At 43.7% G+C, this 26,418-nt stretch overlaps 1 protein-coding gene across 4 annotated transcripts in view; it reads left to right on the top strand.

Moving 5' to 3' along the window:
• PTPRQ (protein tyrosine phosphatase receptor type Q) overlaps positions 1-26,418 on the top strand; it is a 429,454-nt gene that overhangs the window by 74,395 nt on the left and 328,641 nt on the right. For all 4 annotated transcript variants that reach the window (XM_077471954.1, XM_077471952.1, XM_077471951.1 and 1 more), the window contains exons 9-12: positions 468-728; positions 7,163-7,323; positions 8,190-8,301; positions 9,719-9,945. In XM_077471954.1, coding sequence (XP_077328080.1) covers positions 468-728; positions 7,163-7,323; positions 8,190-8,301; positions 9,719-9,945 — 761 coding nt within the window. The remainder of the gene's footprint in view (positions 1-467; positions 729-7,162; positions 7,324-8,189; positions 8,302-9,718; positions 9,946-26,418) is intronic.

Raw genomic sequence — 26,418 nt, 5'->3', positions numbered from 1 at the left:
TGTCAGCGGACGTGTCAGTGGACATCTGCCGCTTCATGGGGGGGGGGAATGGAGTGACCGATTGGGTCCACCTAAAAAACTGACAGGCAGACCTGATCAAAGCGCCTGTGTGAAAGGACCCTTTAAGTAAATAGTAGAGTAGGAGTGTGAAGCTGCTTTCAATTCATCCAGTCCTGTCCAGGGGAGAATAAAATAAACATTTGTTTGCACATGAGTAGATGAGTGAAATGAACACAGCTTCACCTTATCCATTTTAGTAAGAGACCATTCTCTGCACACACAGGCTTATTAAATGTTCTTCAAAATGAAAGAAACTGAATTGAATGTGCTGCTGAGAAATATTTTTGTATCTGGGGGTTAAATGTATATATCCAAGAGAAACAAATTAGGTAGAAATATTCTAAGCGCAGCTTGTTGTGTGAATAACGCTGAAAACTATCTTTGATACCACTTTCTTTTTTTCCCAGGACCCCCTGGAATTTGCGGCCTTTCAGTGAAACGCAGTAATACCACTTCTGCCACTCTGACATGGGACCCAACCACAAGTAGTTTTACTCATTACAGAATTCTGTTAACCAATCTGACATCTGTATGGGAGTTTAATAGCTCGGGGGGACAGGCTGAGTATACGGTAACACACCTGCTACCTGGCGGAATTTACAACTTCACAATTCAGAGGATAAAAGGGTCTGTTGCGGGGGATCCTGCATCTGTGCTAGTGGTAGCAGGTTTGTACTCTTTCTTTTCCCTTATTATATTGTATTTTTGTTTCTGTATTTGCTTAGTGTTTAATACAACTGAGTTCAATGTAGTGTGGTAATACTTACTGCTCGTGAATTGAGTGTAAACAGGCAATCTACTAGCACCTCTTCCCTGCAATTAAACCAACTGATCCATCAAAAGTAATAATTTGTCTTATAAAGCTTGTCTGAGCTACCAACAGCTTGAATTTTAGCTGATTCAGCAGGAATCCCACAAAATTGAAGCTGTGTATGGCTAGCTTAACCGCTTGCCGACCGGCTCACGCCGATATACGTTGGCAGAATGACACTCCTGCGCAAACTCACGTACCTGTACGTCAGTCTGCAAAAGCAGGATAGCGGGCGCACGTGCCCGCCACGCAATCTCTGTCATGTCAGTGGTAGCCCATCCCCCCTACAGTTAGAACATGCTGAGGAAACACACTTAACCCCTTGATCGCCCCCTAGTATTTAACACTTTCCCTGCCAGTGACATTTATACAGTAATCAGTGGCTATTTTTTAGCTCTGATCGCTGTTTAAATTTCACTGGTCCCAAAATAGTGTCAAAAGTGTCCCATCTGTCCGCCACAATGTTGCAGTCCCAATAAGATCACCTACATTACTAATAAAAAAAAATAACAATAAAAATGCTATAAACCTATCCCCTATTTTGTAGACGCTATTAGGCCGCGTACACACGCGCGGACTGTTTGCCCAACCTTGTTCGTCAAACAGTTTCGGCAAACAGTCCGCTCAAAATTTGCATGAGCGGACTTGCCCACACACGAGCGGACTGTTTCAACGAACTGTTTGCCAAACAGTCCGCTCAACTTTTGAAATGAACGGACTCGCCCACGTAAGGCGGAGGCAAATCCGCCCATTTCGAGCGCGTGTACAGGTAGGCGGGGCCCGCGAAGGAGACGTCGCGGGCTCCGCCGCCTGGAATGGGCTTAAAGGGGAACCCCAACGCCGAAAAAAATCGGCGTGGGGGTTCCCCCAAAGTCCACACCAGACCCTTGTCCGAGCACGCTACCCGGCCGGCCAGGAAAGGGGGGCGAGCGAGCGCGCCCCCCCTCCTGAGCCGTACCAGGCCGCGTGCCCTCAACATGGGGGGTGCCTTGGGGAAGGGGGGGCCGCGCGGCCCCCCCACCCCAAAGCACCTTGTCCCCATGTTGATGAGGACAAGGGCCTCTTCCCGACAACCCTGGCCGTTGGTTGTCGGGGTCTGCGGGCGGGGGGCTTATCGGAATCCGGGAGCCCCCTTTAAGAAGGGGGCCCCCGGATACCGGCCCCCCACCCTATGTGAATGAGTATGGGGTACAATGTACCCCTACCCATTCACCTGTGAAATAAAGTACAAAAAAAACCACAACACAGGGAAAAAATATTTTATTGCACAGCTCCGGGGGTCTTCCGTCTTCGGGGGTCTTCTCGCCGGACTCCTCCGCTATCTGTGTGTAGCTCTTTTACTAGCGGAGGAGTCCGGCTTTCTTCCTCCCCGCCGCCGGCCTCTTCTCCCGACTTCGGGGGTCTTGTCCCCCTCTTCGGTTCTTCTGCCGGGCCACCGCGCCTTCTTGTAGCTCTTTTGCAGGCGGTGGCCCGGTCTTCTGTCGCCGCTGCCTTCCGTTCTTCTGTCGCCGCCTTCGGTTCTTCTGCCGGGCCACCGCGCCTTCTTGTAGCTCTTTTACAGGCGGTGGCCCGGTCTTCTGTCGCCGCTGTCGTCGCCGCCGCCGCCGCCGCCTTCCGTTCTTGTTCTTCTTCTTGTTCTTCTTCTTCTTCTCCTGGAGATGTTGACTCGACAAGCTCTCCGGCCGGAATGCCAGAGCCGCGCTGTGCGGTCACTTATATAGTGACAATGGGGCGGTGTCACATGGTATATGTCACATGGGTTGGTCACATGGTGACCCCGCCCCCTTACGATGTCATAGTCCCCATGTGACATCAACCCATGTGACCAACCCATGTGACATATACCATGTGAGACCGCCCCATTGTCACTATATAAGTGACCGCACAGCGCGGCTCTGGCATTCCGGCCGGAGAGCTCGTCGAGTCAACATCTCCTGGGAAGAAGAAGAAGAACAAGAAGAAGAACAAGAACGGAAGGCGGCGGCGGCGACGACAGCGGCGACAGAAGACCGGGCCACCGCCTGTAAAAGAGCTACAAGAAGGCGCGGTGGCCCGGCAGAAGAACCGAAGGCGGCGACAGAAGAACGGAAGGCAGCGGCGACAGAAGACCGGGCCACCGCCTGCAAAAGAGCTACAAGAAGGCGCGGTGGCCCGGCAGAAGAACCGAAGAGGGGGACAAGACCCCCGAAGTCGGGAGAAGAGGCCGGCGGCGGGGAGGAAGAAAGCCGGACTCCTCCGCTAGTAAAAGAGCTACACACAGATAGCGGAGGAGTCCGGCGAGAAGACCCCCGAAGACGGAAGACCCCCGGAGCTGTGCAATAAAATATTTTTTCCCTGTGTTGTGGTTTTTTTTGTACTTTATTTCACAGGTGAATGGGTAGGGGTACATTGTACCCCATACTCATTCACATAGGGTGGGGGGCCGGTATCCGGGGGCCCCCTTCTTAAAGGGGGCTCCCGGATTCCTATAAGCCCCCCGCCCGCAGACCCCGACAACCAACGGCCAGGGTTGTCGGGAAGAGGCCCTTGTCCTCATCAACATGGGGACAAGGTGCTTTGGGGTGGGGGGGCCGCGCGGCCCCCCCCTTCCCCAAGGCACCCCCCATGTTGAGGGCACGCGGCCTGGTACGGCTCAGGAGGGGGGGCGCGCTCGCTCGCCCCCCTTTCCTGGCCGGCCGGGTAGCGTGCTCGGACAAGGGTCTGGTGTGGACTTTGGGGGAACCCCCACGCCGATTTTTTTCGGCGTTGGGGTTCCCCTTTAAGCCCATTCCAGGCGGCGGAGCCCGCGACGTCTCCTTCGCGGGCCCCGCCTACCTGTACACGCGCTCGAAATGGGCGGACTTTCCGAGCGGGAACAGTCCGCTCATTTCGAAAGTACAGCGGACAGGCCCACACACGGGCGGACTGTTCGCTCAAACACAGTTTCAGCGGACAGTTTTTCGGAATTTCCGAAAGACTTTGTCCCTCCAACTGTCCGCTGAAACTGTCCGCTGAAAGCCCACACACGAGCGGACTGTCCGCCCAAACACTGTTCAGCGGACAAGGTTGGGCGAACAGTCCGCCCGTGTGTACGCGGCCTAACTTTTGTGCAAACCAATCAATATACACTTAATGCAAATTATTTTTTACCAAAAATATGTAGAAGAATACATATCAGCCTAAACTGAGGAAGAAATTTGTTTTTTTATATATTTTTTGGGGATATTTATTATTATAGCAGAAAGAAAGAAAAAAATGTTTGTTTTTCAAAATTGTCGTTTTTTTATTTTTTTGTTTATAGCGCAAAAAATAAAAACTGCAGAGGTGATCAAATACCACCAAAAGAAAGCTCTATTTTTGGGGAAAAACGGATGCAAATTATGTTTGGGTACAGTGTTGCATGACCACGCAATTGTCATTTAAAGCGTTGCAGTGCCAAATTGTAAAAAGTGCTTTGGTCAGGAAGGGGTTAAGATCTTCCGGAGCTGAAGTGGTTAAATCTCCCTACTGAGAAAACAGGTAGTAATAAATGCCTGATGGTGGTTCTAACCTCTCACCACTCTATCCAGAAATAATGCAGCTTATATTCCTCTATAGCAGTGGTCTCCAAACTGTGGCCCAAGGGCCGCATGTGGTGCTTTGCTTGGCTTTATGTGGCCTTTGGGAAATTGGTTCTCTCACCAATATGGGGCACTATTCCTCCCACTGACATAAATGATTAGGCACTATTCCTCCACTAACACCAAAGATGGAACATTATTCTTTTCACAATTTTTTACTCCCTAGGGCTACAGTACAACCCTCCTAAGGTCTATAAGGCAGTAAACTGGCCCTTTGTTTAGAAATTTTTGAAACCCCTGCTCTATAGTGTGTATTTGTCTTAATTAAGTACACTAAGTGTCATTTCTGTCTGCTTCTACGTTCCTCTGCTATCTGCATTAATCACTTGTGATAAGTTTTCCTGACACCAAGAGAAAAAAGGTGACAGCGGAGGGAGGTGCAGCTGATTGACAGCCTCAGCTCTGTTCCTGTGTGCTGTGTGGAGGCGGTGTGTCCCTTCCCTCCAATCAGCTGTCAGAGCTCCTCAATGAGCTCTGCAGAGTTTAAATTTAGCTCTCCACAACCTTTTTTTGACAGCTCAGACAAGCTTTATAAATGCTGCACTTTGAATGGCCGTAGAAAAGAGAAGACTGCAGATAAGCAGGTGCAACTTATATAGAAGGATTTATTTAATCTCTGTGTATTACCTAAAGCCAGTCACTGGATATATGTAAGGGTTTACAACGCCTTTAAATTACACCTAACACACAAGACAAATGGTTACTATGAAATTCTTCACTATCAAGCTATGGTAATAAATGGCCAATCATTGCGCAATGGAGTAGATAGGACCTGGGGCTTTCAGTAACAACAGCCTATGATTCCATTGTGAAATGGTATTAAAGCTGATGAGCATGGATGAGGCTGCACTGAGGGGCACTGATGAGGCTGCACTGATGGGCACTGATGAGGCTGCACTGATGAGGCGGCACTGATGGGCTCTGATAGGCAGCACTAATGGGCACTGATAGGCAGCACCAATAGACAGCAATCATGGGCACTGATAGGCAGCACTGATGTGCACTAATGGGGCGGCATAATCAGGGCATTGATCATCAGTGCCCTGATTATCAGTGTAAATATGCCATGTTAGACTTGTTGGTTACTGGCTCTCCTTTCCTTTACGCTTCAAGCTAATCACATGGTATAGGGCTGCTGTGATTGGCCCTTTACTCCGATCTGTGATCAGCTGTGTCCAAAGGACATTCCATTGGAATGGATTCCCTCCAGAAACAATAGTACCACGCTGTGGCTGTCTTTTAGCTATAGCGTAGTACTGAAGTGGTTAAACCTAAAAGCAAACATTTATTATATTGCAGCTTATCAATTCTGAGATGCAATGGCTGCATTGGTTTACTTTTTAGGCTTCCTGTCCCTTATTTTCACCTGGTGATCTGTAAAGAAGGTACCCTGTTTTCAAAAGAACAAGCTGCCCTGCGGGTTACATAGTTAGTAAGGTTGAATAAAGACACCAGTCCAACCTGAGTGAGTGCGTGTCTACGGTTGTCCCTATCCCTGTACATTGTGTCTCATTAAGATGCTCATCTATTATATTATTATTTATTTAAGGTACCCATATAGCACTGTCAATTTTATGCAGTGCTCCACACATACATCGCACCCCACATCAGTCCCTACCCTCAAGGAGCCCACAATCCAAGATCCCCAACTCACATTCATATACTAGGGCCAATTTTGGACAGAAGCCAATTAACCTACCAGCATGTCTTTGGAGTGTGGGAGGAAACCGGAGTACCCGGAGTAAACCCACGCAGGCACAGGGAGAACATACAAACTCCAGGCAGATAGTGCGGTTGGGATTCGAACCAGCAACACTTTTTACTGCTAGGTAAGAGTGTTACCCACTACACCTCTGTGCCAGGTGTAGCAGTCATATAGATAAGACAAGCCAGTCACCACTGAAGGGTGTTTGCAATGATCAGCTTTTATTCATTTATGTAAAACCCTTATCCCAAAAAGGAAAAAGAAAAAACTGTTACTGTAACTGCTTATAAAGTGTTAGCTGGAATTTGGCTTCAATTGGTTGGTATCTGCTAGTACATCTAACACTCCTGCCCCAGCAGATTAACAATGCCACCCCTGTGCTTCTTCATCCAGAGTGGGGGCACTTTAATACAGCAGATGTGTTACTGGCCAGATCACCAGGTGAAAATAGAGGGAAAAAAAAATGAATGTAGCCACCACATCTAATGACTGGTAAGCTGCAATATATTATATAATTGGTTTTGGGTTTAATCCTACATTAATGGCCTCTCATTATTAAAATGTACAAAATGAACTATTTGCCTTGCAGTTGTCATATAAGCCTACTCTTCGTGATATGCATCATCAATAAAACATGGTAAAACAAGGCATTGCACTGATGGAAGCAGCTTTTAAAATAAACTATATAAATGAAAATAAACTATATCAATAAAAATAAACTATATAAATGAAAATAAACTATATAAATGAAACCATGAGCAAATGTAAAAGTAGATGTTATATTAAGGGAAATCTGATATATATATATATATATATATATATATATATATATATATATATATATATATATATATATATATATATATATATATATATATATATGCACATTTTTGTAATGACAAATGTAAATTGTAATTAATATGTAAAGTTAACAGAACCTACTGTTATTTAGTGATCTGTTTTTTTTTTTGTTTTGTGTTCATTAAGATCCTGAACAACCCATAGGATTTAGTGTCTTCAATATTTCAACACACTCCTTTTCAGTACATTGGAGGCAACCATACGGACGGGTAGAAAGATATCAAGTGGATCTCTTTCCTCAGTCTGGCTTTGTTTCTATTAGAGATCTTGGAGGTGGAGAGTATCAGGTATGTTTTTCATTATAGTATGTGGATGGGCAACTTTTGTTTATACTGTGAGCTCATTGGAATATTCTTTGGAAAGCTGACCAACCATGAAGATATCTTCTCACCCCCTCTCTCTTTATTTTACATAGAATGCATACAAAATGAAATATGTTAAGTTTGTGAGAACAAATTTCAACATGAGGGGAGTGTTCCTTTAACAACAACTAGATACTTTAAATTTTTTTTTTTTTATGCTTATTTTTTTTAACTCCTCCATGAAACTTCAGTCAGTCACCAAGGAGTTCATGAATAGTTTAACAAAGGAAGGGGAGTGCTATTGAGTAATACAGACTCATTAATTGTGTACTGTGCAGGCAGACCTAGCTTTAAATCATTAATGCAGGCAACATTTCCCTGTTGCCATCAAAAAGACATAGGAACAATTCTAGGTTCTGAAGAGTAAAATAATGATTACCTTTCCTGTTGTTTTTCTGCTGCTTCTTTGGAGAAATACAGCTATACAGGTATGCTGTTTTTATTATCTGTTCCAGTTTATGTATGGTTGCTGTTTTTCATTTCTTTTTTATAAGTGAGGGTTGAAGATCTAGAGATGGGCAGCCTAGGAAAGTGAGCTGTGAGTGCCAAGTGAAGCATTTCAGCTCTCTCTTGGATAAACATTTTTTTTTTCTACAAGGAAATATTCCATGCTGCATTTTGTTACCTAGAATCCATCCATCACAGTGGGAATTTAAGTCAGGAGCTTGCAAATGCTCTGGGATTCTTTAATGCCAGCAGTTTCTGGGTGGAAGTTCTCAGAGCCTTGAGAAGCCTCTTTCTGCACACTGCACTTAATATTTCATCAAATTCTAGTTTCTTTGGCATTTCAGGCAGATGTCTCCAGTGCTGTTCCTGGTACCACGTACACCGTAACAATTTCCGCAGTGTCATCTTCAGCCTACAGCTCCACTGACAGCAAGTCATTGATGACCAACGAAACCAGTAAGTTTGCTTATCGTTCTATCCGTGTGCTGGGGAGTTTGGATGGGAGGATTGAAATTTCACGCCTCTGAATATACACAGAATCTGAAATATTGATAAACAGGTGTACAGCAGAAATATTTTCTGCCTGGCAAAAGTTTGTTTTGTTGAATGAAATTTTCACTGGAAATGTGAGGTGCGCAATTGCCTTCTAGGTTTATGAGAAAGTCATAGGCGCAATTATTAAGTAAATAAAGATGCATTGTCTTAGGCTGGTCATACATTATACGATTTTCTACAACTACGGAGTACAAGGGCCTGTCTGATTGCATACAAATTTGAAAGTGTTTAGGTTTGCCCTTATTTTAAATCTAAAGGAAAAATTGAATAAGAAAACTGTATAATGTGCATCCTGCCTTATTTTATGTTTTCTGCCACCTCCTGAAACCCTATACACAGCTTCTTTAGATAAAGATTCCATAAACATGATTGTTGGATGATCAGAGAATTGATTTTTATGTCTATTCTTAAAATGCATACATGAAAATGGTAAACACGATATGCCACCTAAAGTAACTCATAATTCTTTAATTTGCCCAATCGTCATAGAATCATGATAGAAATGCGATAAAATGATCAGATGACATAATTATAGTAGAAACATGATCACCACTGCTTACCATTATTGTTGTTATAAATAATAATTTTCATTGGAGTTGCAACAAATACCAATGTGAATCACGCATTGAGTGTTCTTATTGTATTATTGAATATAACAATGCTAGTATGCTAGTTTTTTTCTGACTAGAGCCAACATAGCGTTGGGGTGCTTTTATAAGTAGGGAGTATTAACTCACAGTAACATATCAAACATCAGCTAATATGTTTTCTGGTTGCCATGGGTTACTGCAACCCATCACTCTTTGCTTTATGATGCTCAGTTGTGACAAAGCTCTGTCAACAATATAAAAAATTGAAAAATAAAGTACACTCATTTAGAGTTAAGGAAACAAATCGCTAAGACAAAACTACAAAAAAAAACAAAAAAAACAAATCCAGGTAGTTAAAAAGCCCACTCTTCAAATATTTCTTGACTTATTGCTTGTCATATACAAAGGTCATACCAGTGTCAGTGAAATCTTTTCCTGTTTTCAGCATTGCAACTATCAGAGCCAAACTGGCACTGATATGAGGCTATCCTGCATAGTTTTAGAACATCACATATTTTACATTCTTGCTAAAGAATGTTTCTCAGGTTTGTGTATTTAATCATCTTTTGTAACACTGTATTGGGAAGAAAAGCCTAATGTTAACAGTTAATCATTCATACAAATGTATTTTCCCGGTGTTTTCCAGTTTGCTATACTTCCTATGGTAGACTGTTACGATATTTTCAGTTGCTGTTGCTTTGCAGACACGTGTTTCTTTTCAATTACAGTTCCAGGACCCCCTGATAATTTAGCTGGAGAAAGAGTGGGCTCTGCTGGAATATTGCTGTCTTGGTCTATACCACGGAGTACAAATGGCAAGATTGTAGCTTACTCTGTCATTTACAGAGAGGTTTGCCCATGGATGCAGTCATCTTACACCCAAGTAGCAACAACAGCTGACAGTCTAGAAGTTCTCTTGACTAGTCTGACCCCTGGAACAACATATGAAATTAAGGTACTTATTCTAAATTATTTGATGTGATATATGATTTATATGATATGAAATTTATATGATATCTAGTACAACGTAGTTTAAATATTGGGTTTCTTTTTTTGTATAATGCCGCATTATTTTGTGGTCCCTCAAAGTATATTTCTTGAGATAGGCTATGGTAACGGTTAAGAAAAAATAATTATTATAATTACAGCTTACACTAAATTAGCCCGTAGACATTACATGATTCAAATATTTGGAGAGAGTAACCCCATAATAATAATCAATAATATGTAAGTTCACAGAAACCCAAGTTCTCAAAAATATGGACATATTGATATGGAACAGAGCTATTAGGTAAAGAAATTTAAGGAAATGTGATCCAAGAGAAGCGATTTTTTTATAAGTCCACCACAAATGCTAAAATTGTTATGTCCACCATCTCTCATTACATACCAGATGGGGAGCCCGGTAGACAAATATAAAGTAAGTAGAACAACAGTGAACCACATACAAACTATAATAGTTTGTACGTAGATGTACTGGGAGCCAGTGGAGATAACAATCATGACATGGTTAAGTTGGTCACTTTTGGATCGATAAGTGCTCTGAATTGAGAGCACAATTGATCAGATATGTTAAATATGTTTGGCTGAATACTGTGGTCTTCATTCTGTGTAACCAGGATTGCCGATTGTCCACGCATATTCAGGTGATCGCACCTGCACATCCAATCACTTTCTGATTTCTACCATAAGACTTTGGAATTTGTGTTTATGTCTGAATTGAAGTCCATATTGTTGCTAACAACTAAACTCGCCATTGAATGGTGGTTGCCATGACAGCATCGACATGTATAGTGGTCTCCGGGATAGCTGCTCTGTTGTATATAGACACCTGGAATGTGGCGTACCATGAATGTGTATAATAAATATTAAAATGATTGAGCAAGTTTTGCAGTTATGCATCCTGTGCAATGGTAGGAAAACAGATGCTGCAGAACAATTGATACTGTAGGTTGAACTGAAAGCTTGGGTTGGTAAAGAAATATTTTCTGTCCATAGGCTATTTTTAAATATAAACAGTATTTTTAACACTGATTAAATAAATATCTATTTGCTTCATTTTGCACACTTCAAAACTTCTCTTAGCCCTTGTACACACGGTCGGACATTCTGACAACCAAATCCGTGGATTTTGTCCGAAACTGTTGCATACACAGGGTCGGACAAAGTTGTTGCAAAATCCGATTGTACATAACATGATGACATTATTTTGTTACGATGGGACTACGTTCAGGCTAGTAGCCAATAGCTTTGGTCTAGGAATTTGATCTGAGCATGCGTGGCACTTTGTCCGTCGGAGTAGGCTACACATGATCAGAGTATGTCCGATCGGAGCATGTTGTCGGAAAATTTTATAGACAAGTTGGAAAACTTGGTCCGTCAGATATTCCGACGGAAACAGTCCGATGGAGCCCACACACAGTTGGATTATCCGACAATACGGCCCGATTGGACACATTCTGTCGGAATGTCCGACCGTGTGTACAAGGGCTTATGGCTGTAATGATGCCATATCTAAATAGATAATAAAAAAATATATATAGAAATTGTCCCAGTGTAGGGAATACCAGATGCCGTGCTGCTTTGTTGCTCAAGAAAATAGTACAAATACCTATTTCCAGTGTGTTATAAACTGTATCAACCAGATTTCAGTTTACTGATGTAGATCCAATAACATATATATACTGTGTGTTTGCATATGGTAATTGCTCTTTATATATTGTTCACTGCTTTACTGTATATGGCTGAAAGAGAGATTTAGAACTGTCCACTATGAAGAGTACCAAAAAAAACATCAGTATTAAAGACTAAACAGTCAATGCTACTATTTTAGGTTGAACGGCTGAATCATCCATCTGCTTTATTTATATCTTGAAAATTTTAAATGTGGTTTTCTTTTTGTCTGTCTAAGGCCAGTGGAGTTTAGTAATGAGTAGAAATATAGATGGCCCTGTGGTCTTGCAGTGGTCAAATCATTATCTTCAATTAACTTTTCTGTTCTTCCTGTATTTGTGTGGGTTCTCTTTAAAACTTTTTTTAAATAATTATTTGCACAGTCTAAAACAGCTAATCCTATGCAAATGCATTCTGCATATTTGGAGATTTAAGTAGAAAGGCACCTATACTTACTTTTTTAATTTTTATAATGGATTACTTTGCATCAAAAAGTAAAAAAGAAAAAGCTCTATATTTTTGTAAAATTGATTTATCTGAATATATGTACATATAGTTTACATCAGGGTACAGCAGTGGTCAGTACCTCTTTGCCCCTGTACACACGGTCGGAGATTTCCACAACCAAATCCGTCGGATTTTGTCCGTCAGATTTAGTCTGACGGATTGTGTCCAAAACTGTTGCATACACACGGTCGGGCTAAGTTGTCGAAAAATCTGATCTTTCAGAACGTGATGACGTAATTTCGTTACGATGGGACTAGATTCAGGCTAGTAGCCAATAGCTTTGATGTAGGAATTTGATCTGAGCATGCGTGGCACTTGGTCCGATCAAAATTCTCTACACATGATCGGATTACGTCCGACCGGCCCAGTCGGTCGGGAAATATTTCCAACATGTTGGAAAATTGGGTCCGACGGAAATTCGGACGGAATCAGTCCGATGCATACCACACACAGTCGGATTATCTGACGACACGGTCCGATAAGACGCATTCCGACGGATTCTCCGACCGTGTGTACGTGGCATTTGACCTATCCTACTGATTGGTAGCACTTGCAACCCTAACAGCTCTGTGAGGTAGCCCAGGTGACCAACTCCCTTCTTTATTCAGAGCTGACATATTTTGTGAACCCTGATCTTGATGCTTAAAGTGGAAGGAAAGGCTAAAATAGGTTTTCTTAACAAAGTGTCCTCCTCCTACTTACAGTTGTGCTCATAAGTTTACATAGCCTGGCAGAATTTATGATTTCTTGGCCATTTTTCAGAGAATATGAATGATAACACAAAAACTTTTATTTCACTCTTGGTTAGTGTTTGGCTGAAGTCATTTATTATCACTCAACTGTGTTTACTCTTTTTAAATCATAATGACAACAGAAACTACTCAAATGACCCCGATCAAAAATTTACACACCCCAGTTATTAATACCATGTATTGCCCCCTTTAACATCAATGACAGCTTGAAGTCTTTTGTGGTATTTGTGGATGAGGCTCTTTATCTTCTCAGATGGTAAAGCTGCCCATTCCTCTTGGCAAAAAAGCCTCCAATTCCTGTAAATTCTTGGGCTGTCTTGCATGAACTGCACGTTTGAGATCTCCCCAGAGTAGCTCAATGATATTGAGGTCAGGAGACCGAGATGGCCACTCCAGAACCTTCACTTTATTCTGCTGTAGCCAATGACAGGTTGACTTGGCCTTGTGTTTTGGATCATTGGCATGTTAGAATGTCCAAGTATGTCCCATGCGCAGCTTCCTGGCTGATGAATGCAAATGTTCCTCCAGTATTTTTTGATAACATACTACATTCATCTTGCCATTAATTTTGACTAAATTTTCTGTGCCTTTGTAGCGCACACATCCCCAAAACATCACGATCCACCTCCGTGTTTCACAGTAGGAATGGTCTACCGTTCATCATAGGCTTTGTTGACTCCTCTCCAAATGCAGCATTTATGGTTGTGGCCAAAGAGCTCAATTTTGGTCTCATCACTCCAAATGACTTTGTGCCAGAAGCATTGAGGCTTGCCTCTGTGCCGTTTGATGTATTGTGAGGGGGATACTTTGTGGCATTTGCACAGCAATGGCTTTCCTCTGGTGACTTGACCACGCAGCCCATCTTTCTTTAAGTGCCTCTTTATTGTTCATCTTGACACAACCACAACACAGGTTTTCAGAGAGTCCTGTATTTCACCTGAAGTTATTTGTGGGTTTTTCTTTGGATCCCAAAGAATTTTCCTGGCAGTTGTGCCTGAAATTTTGGTTGGTCTACCTGATCGTGGTTTGGTTTAAACAGAACCCCTCATTTTCCACTTCTTGATTAGAGATTGAACACTGCTGATTGGCATTCTCAATTCCTTGGATATCTTTTTATATCCCTTTCCTGTTTTATACAGTTCAACTACCTTTTCCCACAGATCCTTTGACAATTCTTTTGCTTTCCCCATAACTCAGAATCCAGAAATGTCAGTGCAGCACTGGATGAAAGGGTCTGTCAGGAGTCCAGAAACTCATTGAGCGTTTATATACACACATGCCAATTACAAGCAAACAGATCACAGTTGAGGATGGTTACTTTTAATAGCCATTCAAACCCTTTCGTTTCAACTTGTGTGTATGTTATCAGGCCAAAATCACCAGGGTATGTAAACTTTTGATCAGAGTAATTTGGGTAGTTTCTGTTGTCATTATGAGTTTAAAAAAATCAACACAGTTGATTGATAATAAATGGCTTCAGCCAAACACTAACCATGAGTGAAAGAAATATTTTGTGTTATCATTTATATTCTCTGAAAAATGACTAAGAAATCATAAATTCCGACAGGGTATGTAAACTTATAAACACAACTGTATGTTACATACTATTTATAAAAGAGAGCAGTGTTAATGCCTTTTTTATTTTTTTTTATTTAGCTTGGGTGCAGACACATGACCCACATGCAGTGTTCCCCTGTTCAGTGAGTGGTTGGTGCAGAAGATGGGTGGGAACATTGACAATGGAGGGGCACTGGAGGTCATGCTACAGCTCTGTGAATTCTGCTCTGTTGTCAAGCACTCACTGACACAGGGGATATGTTGCTTCTGAATCACATATCCACACCCAAAAAATAATAATTGCATGCAGATAAGATAGGAGGACGGGGAGAGGCAAACATTTTAAGCAACATTTACCTCCACTTTAAGTTAGGTGTGGGTACAAGTACAAGCATACTGCACTATTTTTTACCTGTGTCAGACTTCAATAGTTGGAGGGAGGAAGGTGTAATAAGTCATTGATGTACTTTATATTCTGATTAAGGTAAAGTCTGTTGTTAGCCAAGAAGCCCAGCATTACCTCTTAGCACTGGCATTTTGGGGTTTTTTGAATAGAGCAGGTTCTCTCTCGCGCTCCTATTAAGAAAAATGTGACATCTATAATTAAAAGGAGCCTGAAGATATACCAGGACATGAAGCCATGGGAAAGGGAATAACACTTTGTATCTTTTAAAAATCACCCTTTTAACCACTTCCCGACCGGTGCACGCCGATGTACGTCGGCAGAATGGCACGGGCAGGCATATTGGTGTACAGGTACGTCCAGTTTTAAATGCCCATCTGCCCTCGAGAGCATGTCGCCGGGATGTTTGCGGGTCCCACGGACTCGATTGCCGCGGGGATACCCGCGATCGACTCACGGGGCAGCTCAATGAGGAGATGTTGTTGTAAACGGCATCTCCCTGTTCTGCCTAGCAACAAGTGACACTGATCTCTGCTCCATGTGATTGGAGCAGAGATCAGTGTTCACTAAAACAAAGCCCAGCCCCCCACATGCCCCTAGGAACACTTAACCCCTACACTGCCACCCACTGGTTAACCCCTTCACTGCCAGTGTCATTTACACTGCATTTGTATAGCAGTGATTGCTGTATAAATGACAATGGTTCCAAAAATGTCCGATGTGTCCGCCATAATGTTGCAGTCCAATAAAAACCGCTGATCGCTGGCATTACTAGTAAAACAAAATAATGCGTTTTTTTCAAAATTGCCACTCTATTTTTGTTTATAGTGCAAAAAATAAAAAACGCAGGGGTGATCAAATACCACCAAAAGAAAGCTCTATTTGTGGGAAAAAAAGGACGTCAATTTTGTTTGGGAGCCACGTCGCACGACCGCGCAATTGTCAGTTAAATTGACGCAGTGCCGAATCGCAAAAAGTTGTCTGGTCTTAAGCCAGCAAAATGGTCCGGTCTGAAAGTGGTTAAGAAACAGGCACACCATTGCTAGTAATAATTTAAGACACATTTTTAATGAATTTTTTTGCACCAACTATGGCTGGAACTTTTTAAGTTTAAGCAGGAACGGTTTGTTAAGTTTTTGACAGTGTTTATATGACTGTGAATTACACCTAATCCATATAACAAGAGAAGTGAGAATGAGCTATATCAATACATTCAGTCTCCATACGCACTGGCTTAAAAAACGTTGCTTCTAAAGGAGTTTTGTGTTCTGCCTGTAGAAGCAGCTCAATGTTATCCTATGTGTCCATGCACATTAGGACATTAAGAGGCATATTTTGAGTTTAACATTTAGAGGTAGAAAAAAAAAACCTTCTGGCTCGCTTTTCCGATTGGAGCTTTCTAGCAGAAAAACTTAAAACTCTCCTAAACTAGTCGAAAGTTCGTACAAAAATGCTCTATTTGAGCATTTTTTTACTCCTGAGAATGGAGCCTGAGGCCGCGTACACACGGGCGGATTGTCTGTCCAACATAGTCCGCTGAACCGTGTTTCAGCGGACAATCCGCTCGTGTGTGGGCTTCAGCGGACTTTTTCAGCGGACTGTCTGACGAACAAAGTCTTATGGAATTTCCGTAATTTTGTCCGTTCAAACTTGGTTTTGTCCGTCCAAACTTGGTTTCAGCGGACAGTCCGCTCGTGTGTAGGCAAGTTGGACGGACTAAGTATGGCGCATGCTCAGAAAGGATTTACACGGCCGAAGGTTGCATTGCAGTGTATAGGACGTAGTTTTTCTAGTCCCGTCGTACGTGCTGTACACGTCATCACGCACGCTTTCAGCGGACTGTCTGAAATACGACGTCCAATACACTGCAATGCAACCTTCGGCCGTGTAAATCCTTTCTGAGCATGCGCCATACTTAGTCCGTCCAACTTGCCTACACACGAGCGGACTGTCCGCTGAAACCAAAGTTGGACGGACAATATTACGGAAATTCCGAAAGACTTAGTCCGCCAGACTGTCCGCTGAAAAAGTCCGCTGAAGCCCACACACGAGCGGACTGTCCGCTGAAACACGTTTCAGCGGACCAAGTCCGTCAGACAGTCCGCCCGTGTGTACGCGGCCTAAGAATTGCAAAACTGCGATATCTATGTCTCTTTGCACTAATGATTCATAGCACACTGAAGGAAAGTGGGTGATGGTAATTATGTAAGCTTGAATTTGACTGTTAGGAGATTGTGGTTGTAGATAATGTACTGAGGATTACAATACAGTAAGCTTTAATGTAAAGGGTGATGTAGCCAGTTTGCTGGGATATTCTCTGAGACACAGGAAGAACTCATGGTATTGGAATGACCGAGGGCCTGTCTCTCAATGCCAATATGTAATTTAGAAGACCACCATATATATATATATATGCATAACACTAAGAGATTTTCCATTTATTGCTGTCTTTAAGACCCTCCTCCACCAAGCCCATCTTCTACAGAAAGTTTGTGTGGCAAAGCAGTGTGTGTCATATTTTTGCCATACTGTATAACAAAGACAGTCTTTCTGGCTTGCAGGGCTGAAGTCACCGCACTGCTGAAGAGATCTGCAGGGTAGGGTGGAGACAAGGTAGGGTGGATCCTGTGGGACATCGTACAAAACTACAAGAATAGAGAACAAATTTAAAAACCACAGGACTATCCAGCGGGATTCACAACACTTGTCTGTGAGATGTGGAACTGCTGGCAGAAAATCGGTACCAGATGTGTGTACCCCTACAAAAGTAAATCAACTGATCTTCTGTACAGTAAAGCCTTAAAGTTTACTCATGTTCAGAAAGTGCCCCATTAAAATTTGTAGTCAACAAACTTGGGCTACTAAAAAGTGCTTTAAGTAATTTGAGAAAGACATAGGATGTTTGTCAAGAGCCCACGTGTTAAGTCCCAGAACTATTAAGTACTGTCCATGACACCCTTTTTATGCTAACATCCATAAAATTATTGGATAATGATTTAGGAAACCAAGACCCACATCATGAACAGTACTTAATTGTTCTTGTTGCAAGTGCATTAATACGGTTACAATCACGGTCTCAAGCATGATGGGCCCAGAACTGATTTCCATACTGAACAATGCTTGTTGATCTCTGTATGGTGTCTCAGTCACATGATGTGCGAGACAGGTTCTGTCCTCAGCCACATAAGTTACACAACAGTGCTCTATGAACATTGTGAAAAAGTTTCCAATGAGGACCCGCCCCCTCCTCGTCCATACTTTCATTGCTTTTGCTGCCTGTAACTAGGGTTGCCAGCTTTTCTTCAAGCCAAACCCAAACACTTTTGCGGCACAGGGCATTTTTTGTTGTTTCAATAAACACTATAGAATAAAAAAAAAGTCCTGGGACACATTTGGGTGCCCCAAGGAGAGTATTAATGTAGCTCACAGAGCGCGCCAGTGGGTGTGGCCAAATTTATCTTGCTGACATCATCACCCCCATCCTTCAGTGATGCCAAACCTGACCCCAAACAGCCGCCCACAGTGCCAACGCATCTCAGTTACTTGGGGAAGCACAGTCTGGTCTGAATAATGTGCCTGGGTTTCAGGTGGACTGAAACCCTGACACATGATTCAAAACCTGAACTGTCCGGACAGATGGCAACCCTACCTGTAACATGATCTGGGAATGGAGGAGAGTAATGAGTCACAGGATTATTTCCCCCTTTCACAGATTCTCTATATTATAATAGGAGGTGTTCTGCAGTCCATAGAAGAGAGCTAGGAAAACTGACAACATTGTTTAAAGGAGAAGTATAGCCAAAGCTATTTTGACTGTACTTTTCCTATGGCTCACAGAAGTGCAGTTCGTTCTGTACTCCTGTGACCCATTTTCAGCTTACAACGGCCACTGCTGGTTGACGGCAGCTGGCTCAGCCTCTCAGCCACTCAGAGCCTGAGCCAGCCCCTCCCGCCCCCCTCCACAGACCAACATTTCAGTGAACACTGGACTGGCAGAGTAGACAGACAGTGACTGATAGTCATGGCTCTCTGCTCAGAGCCAAGGGGAGAACTGAGCGATCAGTAGTGTTTGATTGCTTTGTTCTTGGGGTAGAGCCAGCGGGGACAGCTGCAGCCATCTAGGTGAGTAGGTTTTTTTTTTTTTGCTTTTACCAAACCTCTCTTTTAAAGTGATACTAAAGTCTTGTTTATTTTTATTTTTTTAAATAACAAGCTTATTATACTTACCTGCCCTGTGCAGTGGTTTTGCACAGAGCAGCCCAGATCCTCCTCTTCTCTGGTCCCTCTTCGGTTCTCCTGGCCCCTCCCTCCTGTTGAGTGCCCCCATAGCAAGCAACTTGCTGTGGGGGCACCAGAGCCAAGCCGCATCTCCTTATGTCCATTCAGACACAGAGCCGCAGGCCCCCCCTCTCTCCTCATTGATTCACTGACTTTGAGCCAATGGCACTTCGCTGCCATCTCAGCCAATGAGGAGGGAGAGTCCCTAACAGCCGCATCTCTCATGCAACATCGCTAGATCGGGAGGTAAGTAAGTATTAGGGGGCTGGCGCACACAGAAGGCTTTTTATCTTAATGCATAGAATGCATTAAGATAAAAAAACGTCTGCCTTTACAGCCATTTTAAGATTTCACTTCTGTGCACATGAAGTTACAAGGATAAGTATTTCCTGTTCTTGCACAACATGTACTTAACCTGAAAAATGAAAAAAAAAATGCAGGCACTATTTCAAAGGACTGGTACAAGTTATCCACATGGTCAGTACAGGGTCAGTACACAGAGCTCTGCAGTGTGAGAAATACATGAGCTCTGTGGAAGCAGCACCTCAATGACCCAAGCTGTCAGCAGAAGGCCTGCATTCTTCCTTGTTAAGCACTTTTTGCATCTTCCTCTCCCCCTACAACATTCTGCTACACCTGCTGCAACATCTATGGCCTCTGGTGACAGGGAGGGAAGTCCCACAAAGAGTTTCAGAAGCTTAACATATGCAATGTCAAGTGAGAAAGAGAATCTTGAGGTCACACCAGGAAGGGTCAAGCAAATTGAGCTACATCCACTGCGCTATCTCCAGCAGCATCCTTCCCAAGTTATTTGTCACTTTTGCAACTCCAGTCCGCAAATCACCCCATGCCCAGCATCTGACAAAACTGCTGGCTTTTCAGCTATTCCTTTTACAGCCCTCAGTCTACAGACAGATGTTCAGTAAGCATGGGTAGCAATGCTACATATCTTTCATGGCACACCAAGTTCCTTTTCTGGTGGTGGTAGTCTGGTGGTGTCTTGTCCGATAGTGAAAAACTCAAGTCACCTGTACCCCCTTCACCTCACTGATCTCATACTTTAACTTCTTGTAACCAGCAGCCCCCCTCCCATGTGCCTCAGAGCATATACAACATCCCAGGCTAAACATTACCATGCTGTATTGCAGCTTGTATGCCTGGGTGACTGAAATCACAGAGGGTCGAGGCTGCTGGCAGCTCTCCAGGTCCAGGAAGGTGTGATAATAATATTAATTTGCTGGCTGTTCCTTGTCTGGGAAAAATAACACGTGTACCTTGTCTGGCACATGTCCTCAATCTGGTGGCACAGTGGTTTGTCACAAAGTACTCATACTTTCAGGAGGTCCTTCATCAGTCCAGAAGGATGCGTGGACACTTTATACCCAGCTATGGCTCACCTGGCAGAAATACAGCACTAACATCAGTTGCCTGCCAACCACCTCATCTTTGCATGCAAACAATAAAACTCAACCTTGGCCATGTTACAGAGACTGCACCAGCAGCATCATGCCATCAATGAGTACTTGTGCAATTATTGAAAAGGTATAGGCTCTGGGAAGCTGGGGTTCTTTTTGCTGCATCAATGGCTCGTTATTTGGGATACATACAGCATTTTGACATCTTTTGTGATTAAACTGTGAACCATGACAAGGTGCTGAATAGCGACACGCCCTTCCTGGAGCACACATTCTGTGGCCTGAAAGAGCATGCATTGAAGGCACAGCAGCAGGCAGATAAGGAGGAAGACTTGTTGCTAAGAGCCAGCAGGATCCAATGTCTACTGTCTCTATCCCGGTGAGGGTAAGGCAGCAGGAAGCCAATATTGTAAAGAGAAGGAATATGGCTGAGTGCGGGGGGTGAGAAAGAGATGGGGCAGGATTTAAGGGGGACATTTTAAAACCTGGCCAAACCATGGATGTTATACGTGGATGGGGTGAAAGCAGTGAGGAAAATGTTGTCCTCAGTTGGGGCCCTTTGTTGCAGCCAATCTGTGGTGAATGGAGTTCTTTATGCTCAAATGCCTACTCAAGAACCACAGGATTTGGGTCAATAAAGAGATGGACCACTATTGGATATCCACCCTATTACAACTTTGATTAAAGGTTAAAATGACCACCATCCCAGAGGGAGCCCAAAATCCTACAATTTGAGAATTCTCTGTGTGCCTCTTTGCCATATTTCCTAAAGTGGCAAGATCCCCTCTGATGACCAACATGCCTCCAATCCTTTGATCCCTGAAAGGAGGAGCAACAATGGCAGTGGCTGATTCTACATTTTTGTAAACCACAGAAACAAGACTTGGCTGCAAACAGCACTCACATGCAGCATTTGAATCACATGATTGCTGACTATATCAGGTTCAACACTAATGTGGACACTCTTATAAGTGAGGACTGTATGAACATTTGGGTCATTTGGTCATTTGGGTTCTCCTCCCCGTCCCTCTCTATTTGGCATATTTTTTATGGCATGTTCTTGGAGGGACAAGTGAATGGGCGATTTTCAGTGGGACCCTCCTTATCTCGTTCCTGTTCATCCACTCCGCTACAACATATAGTTCCCGGATTTTGGGTAAAATACCTACGGGGTGGATAGTCTACTAAATACAAGATTCTACCTGTCTATCCATGCGGTCCCGGTTCGTGTCTTTGGGGGACCCCAAACCACACCTTCCATCGCTCCACACAGTGTATTGGGCTTAGAGAAGAGGGGAGAGGGCGTTGTCTTTGTCCCCAATTCTACCCTTCTGTGTGTTTGGCCTCTTGGTCTCTACTACATGTACAATCAAATTGGCTTGAAGGTCCACACTAATTGGTCAGGCCATGATTTTATTTGGAACATACTTCCTTGCTTATCAAATTTTTGAATAACATAGAGCTGCATAAATGATGGATCCCTGAAGAAGGAGAAAATTCTTTAATTTCTAATTTTATTTATCTTATTTCTAATTATTGTTTCAGTTGTTTGTGCATATGTCATTATGTTCTAGATGTGTCACACCTGTACATGCATTGAAAATAATTATTTTCATTTTTTGAATAAGCTTGGATGTAATTAGATTATATATCTGAAAATAGATTTTTGTATCTTTTTTTATTATGTGTATACCTTTTCATAAATTGTTATAATAAAGTGATTGCACAATTATTTATATGTGTGTTGTAAGTTTTACAGTCTATGCCTGAAAAGTCCTGCCATTTTGAGGGGATTTGCTTCTCGGTAGAAGTACCCCAGTAGTACCTCCCAGTCAGTAAGACTAACCCAGGATTGGGGGGGGGGGATTTTAGTGGGCACAGACTAATTTAAGGGGATTTTAGTGGGCACAGATTAATTTGAGGGGATTTTAGTGGGCACAGACTATCCTGGGGGGGGGTTGTAGTGGGCACAGTCTCACTTGGAGAAAGGGGGATTGCAGTGGGAACAGACTAACCTATGGGGGATTTTACTGGGTAAAGACTAGCATGGGGGGGGGGGGGGAGTTGCAGTGGGTACAGACTAACCTGGGGTGGTTACTTCTGTTAAAGAATATGTAAACCTAACGTTTCATATTCCTGATATGTTCCTGCTATACCATGTACTTGTATGAAAAACTATCCTGTTCTCTTTGTATTGCTTCCTTTGAGTAAAATCCCTGGTGCTCCTGCCAGTCCCTCTGCTTTCCTAACAAAAAAAGACCACACTAAGCCTGACACCACACCACGGTCAGTTCTCTAGCTATGCTGGGAGCTCAGTCTACTGCTGCTTCTTCTCCTCCAGCTCTTATGCAGCTGAGAGGGAATGTACACTGTAATCATATATAAAAGAAGGAAAAAAATATACTTATAATTTTTTTAATATCTATACACTATTTCTAACTGAATGGGTTGTTTTACACAGTGATCGTTTACAATTACTTTAAGTTTACTATATGCTTCAAAGATATGGTATGGCCACTGACTGGAATGAACGACAGCCCATGCAGGAGCCATCAGCGGTCCAGAGGTGGCTCCTGCATGGGCTGTCGTGCATTTCAGCAGCAATGCCATATCACTGAAATATACAGTAGCCCTAAAAAAATGTGCCACAGTACATTGTGGATGACGCTACAAATATCTGGCTTTAATATTGGGCATTAAGCTTGCTACGATCCTTTACATTTTTATCATTTTGGATTATACTTCAGTGCTCCTCTGTTTTTGGTTACAGGTTAATTATGTCTTTATTTGTTTCACCCGGACTAGTGTTTTGATACCGCCCCCTTTCGCCATTGGAGGGCTATTAGTGTGCCTTTATGGGCATATGGTTTTGTGTTTGGCTTAACTCTGTGGAAGAGGGTGCATACCCCAGAAATTAGAATGGCGATATTGTGGTGCATTGCATTGTGTGACACTTCACCAACACTGGATCTGACATTGGTGTGATACAATGCTTACAATTTTCCCTCTTTTGTAAATATGCATTCGGCTTTTATCTTCATTTATCAATAATTCTTTTGGTAATGCCCTAGGCACCTGCACCCTACTGTTAGTTTTCTATACAGCTTTTTTCTAGATTCCCTTGTCTGAGGAGGGCTGCATCGCTTGAGCATTTCAGTGGAAGATTCTCAACAGACTTTAGCCATCTGCCTACTATTGAGACTGTAAAGTTGTCCACTGAGCACTGTTGGTGTTTGTTTGTACTGTTTTTGGACCTTCTTAACCAGATGACTGGTTCAATTCAAAGGTCAGGCAATGCATTACAATTACAAGGATTTTGACCTGGTCTCTACCAGTGACCTAATCTTTAAAATCCTTAAAATTGGTATGGATTTTGGGGGGACCCCTGTGGCATTTTTTTTTATTTGACGCAGGGTTCCCCTTAATAATTAATAATTAAAAAAAAAAAATTGGTTGGGGTTCCCCTTAATATTCATACCAGACCCAAAGGGCCTGGTAATGGACTGGGGGGGGAGAGTGAGACATGCTTTTTTTCCAATGAGTTTTATCTATATTGCCGAGACCCGACAATTTATTACGATCAGTTTTAAATGACAATTATGTTCTTTAGAAATGTCATTTTGCTGTGGTACTGTTCTAAACACAGAATATTTAATTTTTATTGTTTTACTTTAAGCATTCAAAAAACATTGCTCCAGAAAAAATGGACGTTTTGGACGTTTTAAATAAAAAATTTTTGCATTGACCCGGGTACCCAAACACTTTTTATGACAATAAATTGCATATAAGCCTTTAAAATTAGCACTTTAACGGTGTTCCAGCGGCTTTTGAATTTGCAGCAAACACCGCATATTGTTCGCTGTTCGAGTCGAACGCTCATCCCTAGTATCAGCATGCAGATGCATGCCTTTTCATTTAAATTTTAAACTTTAATCTTTTTTATCAGATGGTTTAGTGCTGCACATTATACCAATATTGTGTATGTGTTTCTTCCTAATGCCATTAACTTACATGTGAGCCTCTTTAGGAATAAAAGTAAAAATAACGTTTTCATGTTGGGCATTGCCTGGGCTGGGCGAACGGCAAAGCCAGAGCGGGTCACATATCCTGTGATATAGGTTTTTCAGGCTCTCCCCTCAGGCCATGCAAAACAAACTGGAGCTGCCAATTAAGGATTCAATCCACCCACCAACCCTTTTGGGCAAATCAAACCTTGACTGACAGATCCAATTCACTTTGCACAGCCTAGGGCAGTGATGGCGAACCTTTTTGAGTCTGAGTGCCCAAACTGAAATAAATAAGTTGGTTTTGTGTTGTGAAGTGCCAACACAGCCATTCGCGATAGAGGGGTGCTGAGCAAAAGAGAGGGGGTGTGTGAGAGAGATGGGGGTTGTGTGTAAGAGAGAGGGGGGGTTGTGAGATAGGGGGCTGTGAGAGAGAGAGGCCACATAGAGAGAGAAAGGTGACAGAGAGTGAGGGGGGGACAGATAGAGATAGGGGACACACACAGAGAAGGGGGGCATATGGGGGGCAGAGAGATCGGGGCACACAGAGGGGGAGGAGTGTGAGAGATGCTGAGAGAGAGAGGGGGCAGAGAGAGAGATATGGGACAGAGATAAAGGGGAGGGCACAGAGAAAGAGAGAGAGGGGACACAGATAAACAGAGAGAGACACACACACAGAGAGGGGGACAGAGAGAGAGAGAGGGGGGGCAGAGAGAGAGAGGGGGGACAGAGAGAGAGGGGGACAGAGAGAGAGAGGGGGGCAGAGAGAGAGGGGGGACAGAGAGAGAGAGGGGGGGCAGAGAGAGAGAGAGGGGGGCAGAGAGAGAGAGAGGGGACAGAGAGAGAGAGAGAGAGAGAGGGGACAGAGAGAGAGAGAGGGGGGACAGAGAGAGAGAGAGGGGGGACAGAGAGAGAGAGAGGGGGGCAGAGAGAGAGAGGGCGGCACACAGAGAGAGAGAGAGAGAGGGGGGACAGAGAGAGAGGGGGACAGAGAGAGAGAGGGAGGGAGGGGGGACAGAGAGAGGGAGGGGGGGACAGAGAGAGAGAGGGAGGGGGGGCAGAGAGAGAGAGGGAGGGGGGACAGAGAGAGAGGGAGGGAGGACAGAGAGAGAGAGAGGACAGAGAGAGAGGGGGGACACAGATAGAGAGAGAGGGGACAGAGAGAGAAAGAGGGGGACACAGAGAGAGGGGAGGCACAGAGAGGGGGAGCAGAAAGAGGGGGACACGGGGCCTGAAAAAGAGGAGAGCTGAGAGAAAGGGAGACCTCTAGCTCTGTCCTTATCTGCAATCCCTGCTCTGCCTCACTGCACCAGTCTTTGTCTGCAGGTATTCAGTGTATAATTGTGCCCGATACCTGTCTCCATCCCTGTTCCATCCAGCGGCTCCCTCACAGCCTGCGCCTCTCGCCTGTCCTTGTCTTCTGGGCCCATGGTCAGTCTGTTCTCCGGGCCTCACTGTTGAAGGAGGTTTGAGGAGTCCAAGCTCCGGAAGGCGCCAGGGATGCTGCGCCCCTCTTCAGCCATACAATGAAGCAGTGAAGCTCTTCTCTCCCTCCCGTGCGTGCTGTCAGGCCTGTAGCCTACCACGCGGAGAATGTGGGACCGCCCACTCTCTCGTGCAGACAGTTTCCCGCACCTCGCTGCTGCTTGCTTCTTTCCCTCGCGTGCTCTCAGATCTGTAGCCTTCTGCGCGGAGGCTGCGGAGCCACCCGCTCACCCGTGCAGTTCATTTCCTGCACCTCGCCGCTGTTTGCTGCCATGTTTTCCCCACCGTGAACCAGGACCCTCTCGCGTGCCCACAGAAATGGCTCTGCGTGCCAGCTGTGGCACGCGAGGGTGG

The sequence above is a fragment of the Lithobates pipiens genome, unplaced genomic scaffold, assembly GCF_037356315.1.
Source record: "Lithobates pipiens isolate NorthernLeopardFrog02 unplaced genomic scaffold, aLitPip1_a1.2 Scaffold_8, whole genome shotgun sequence".
NCBI classification, from domain to species: Eukaryota; Metazoa; Chordata; class Amphibia; order Anura; family Ranidae; genus Lithobates; species Lithobates pipiens.
The sequence above is the reverse complement of the archived record's forward strand: the minus strand, read 5'-3'. Positions and strand labels throughout refer to the sequence as shown.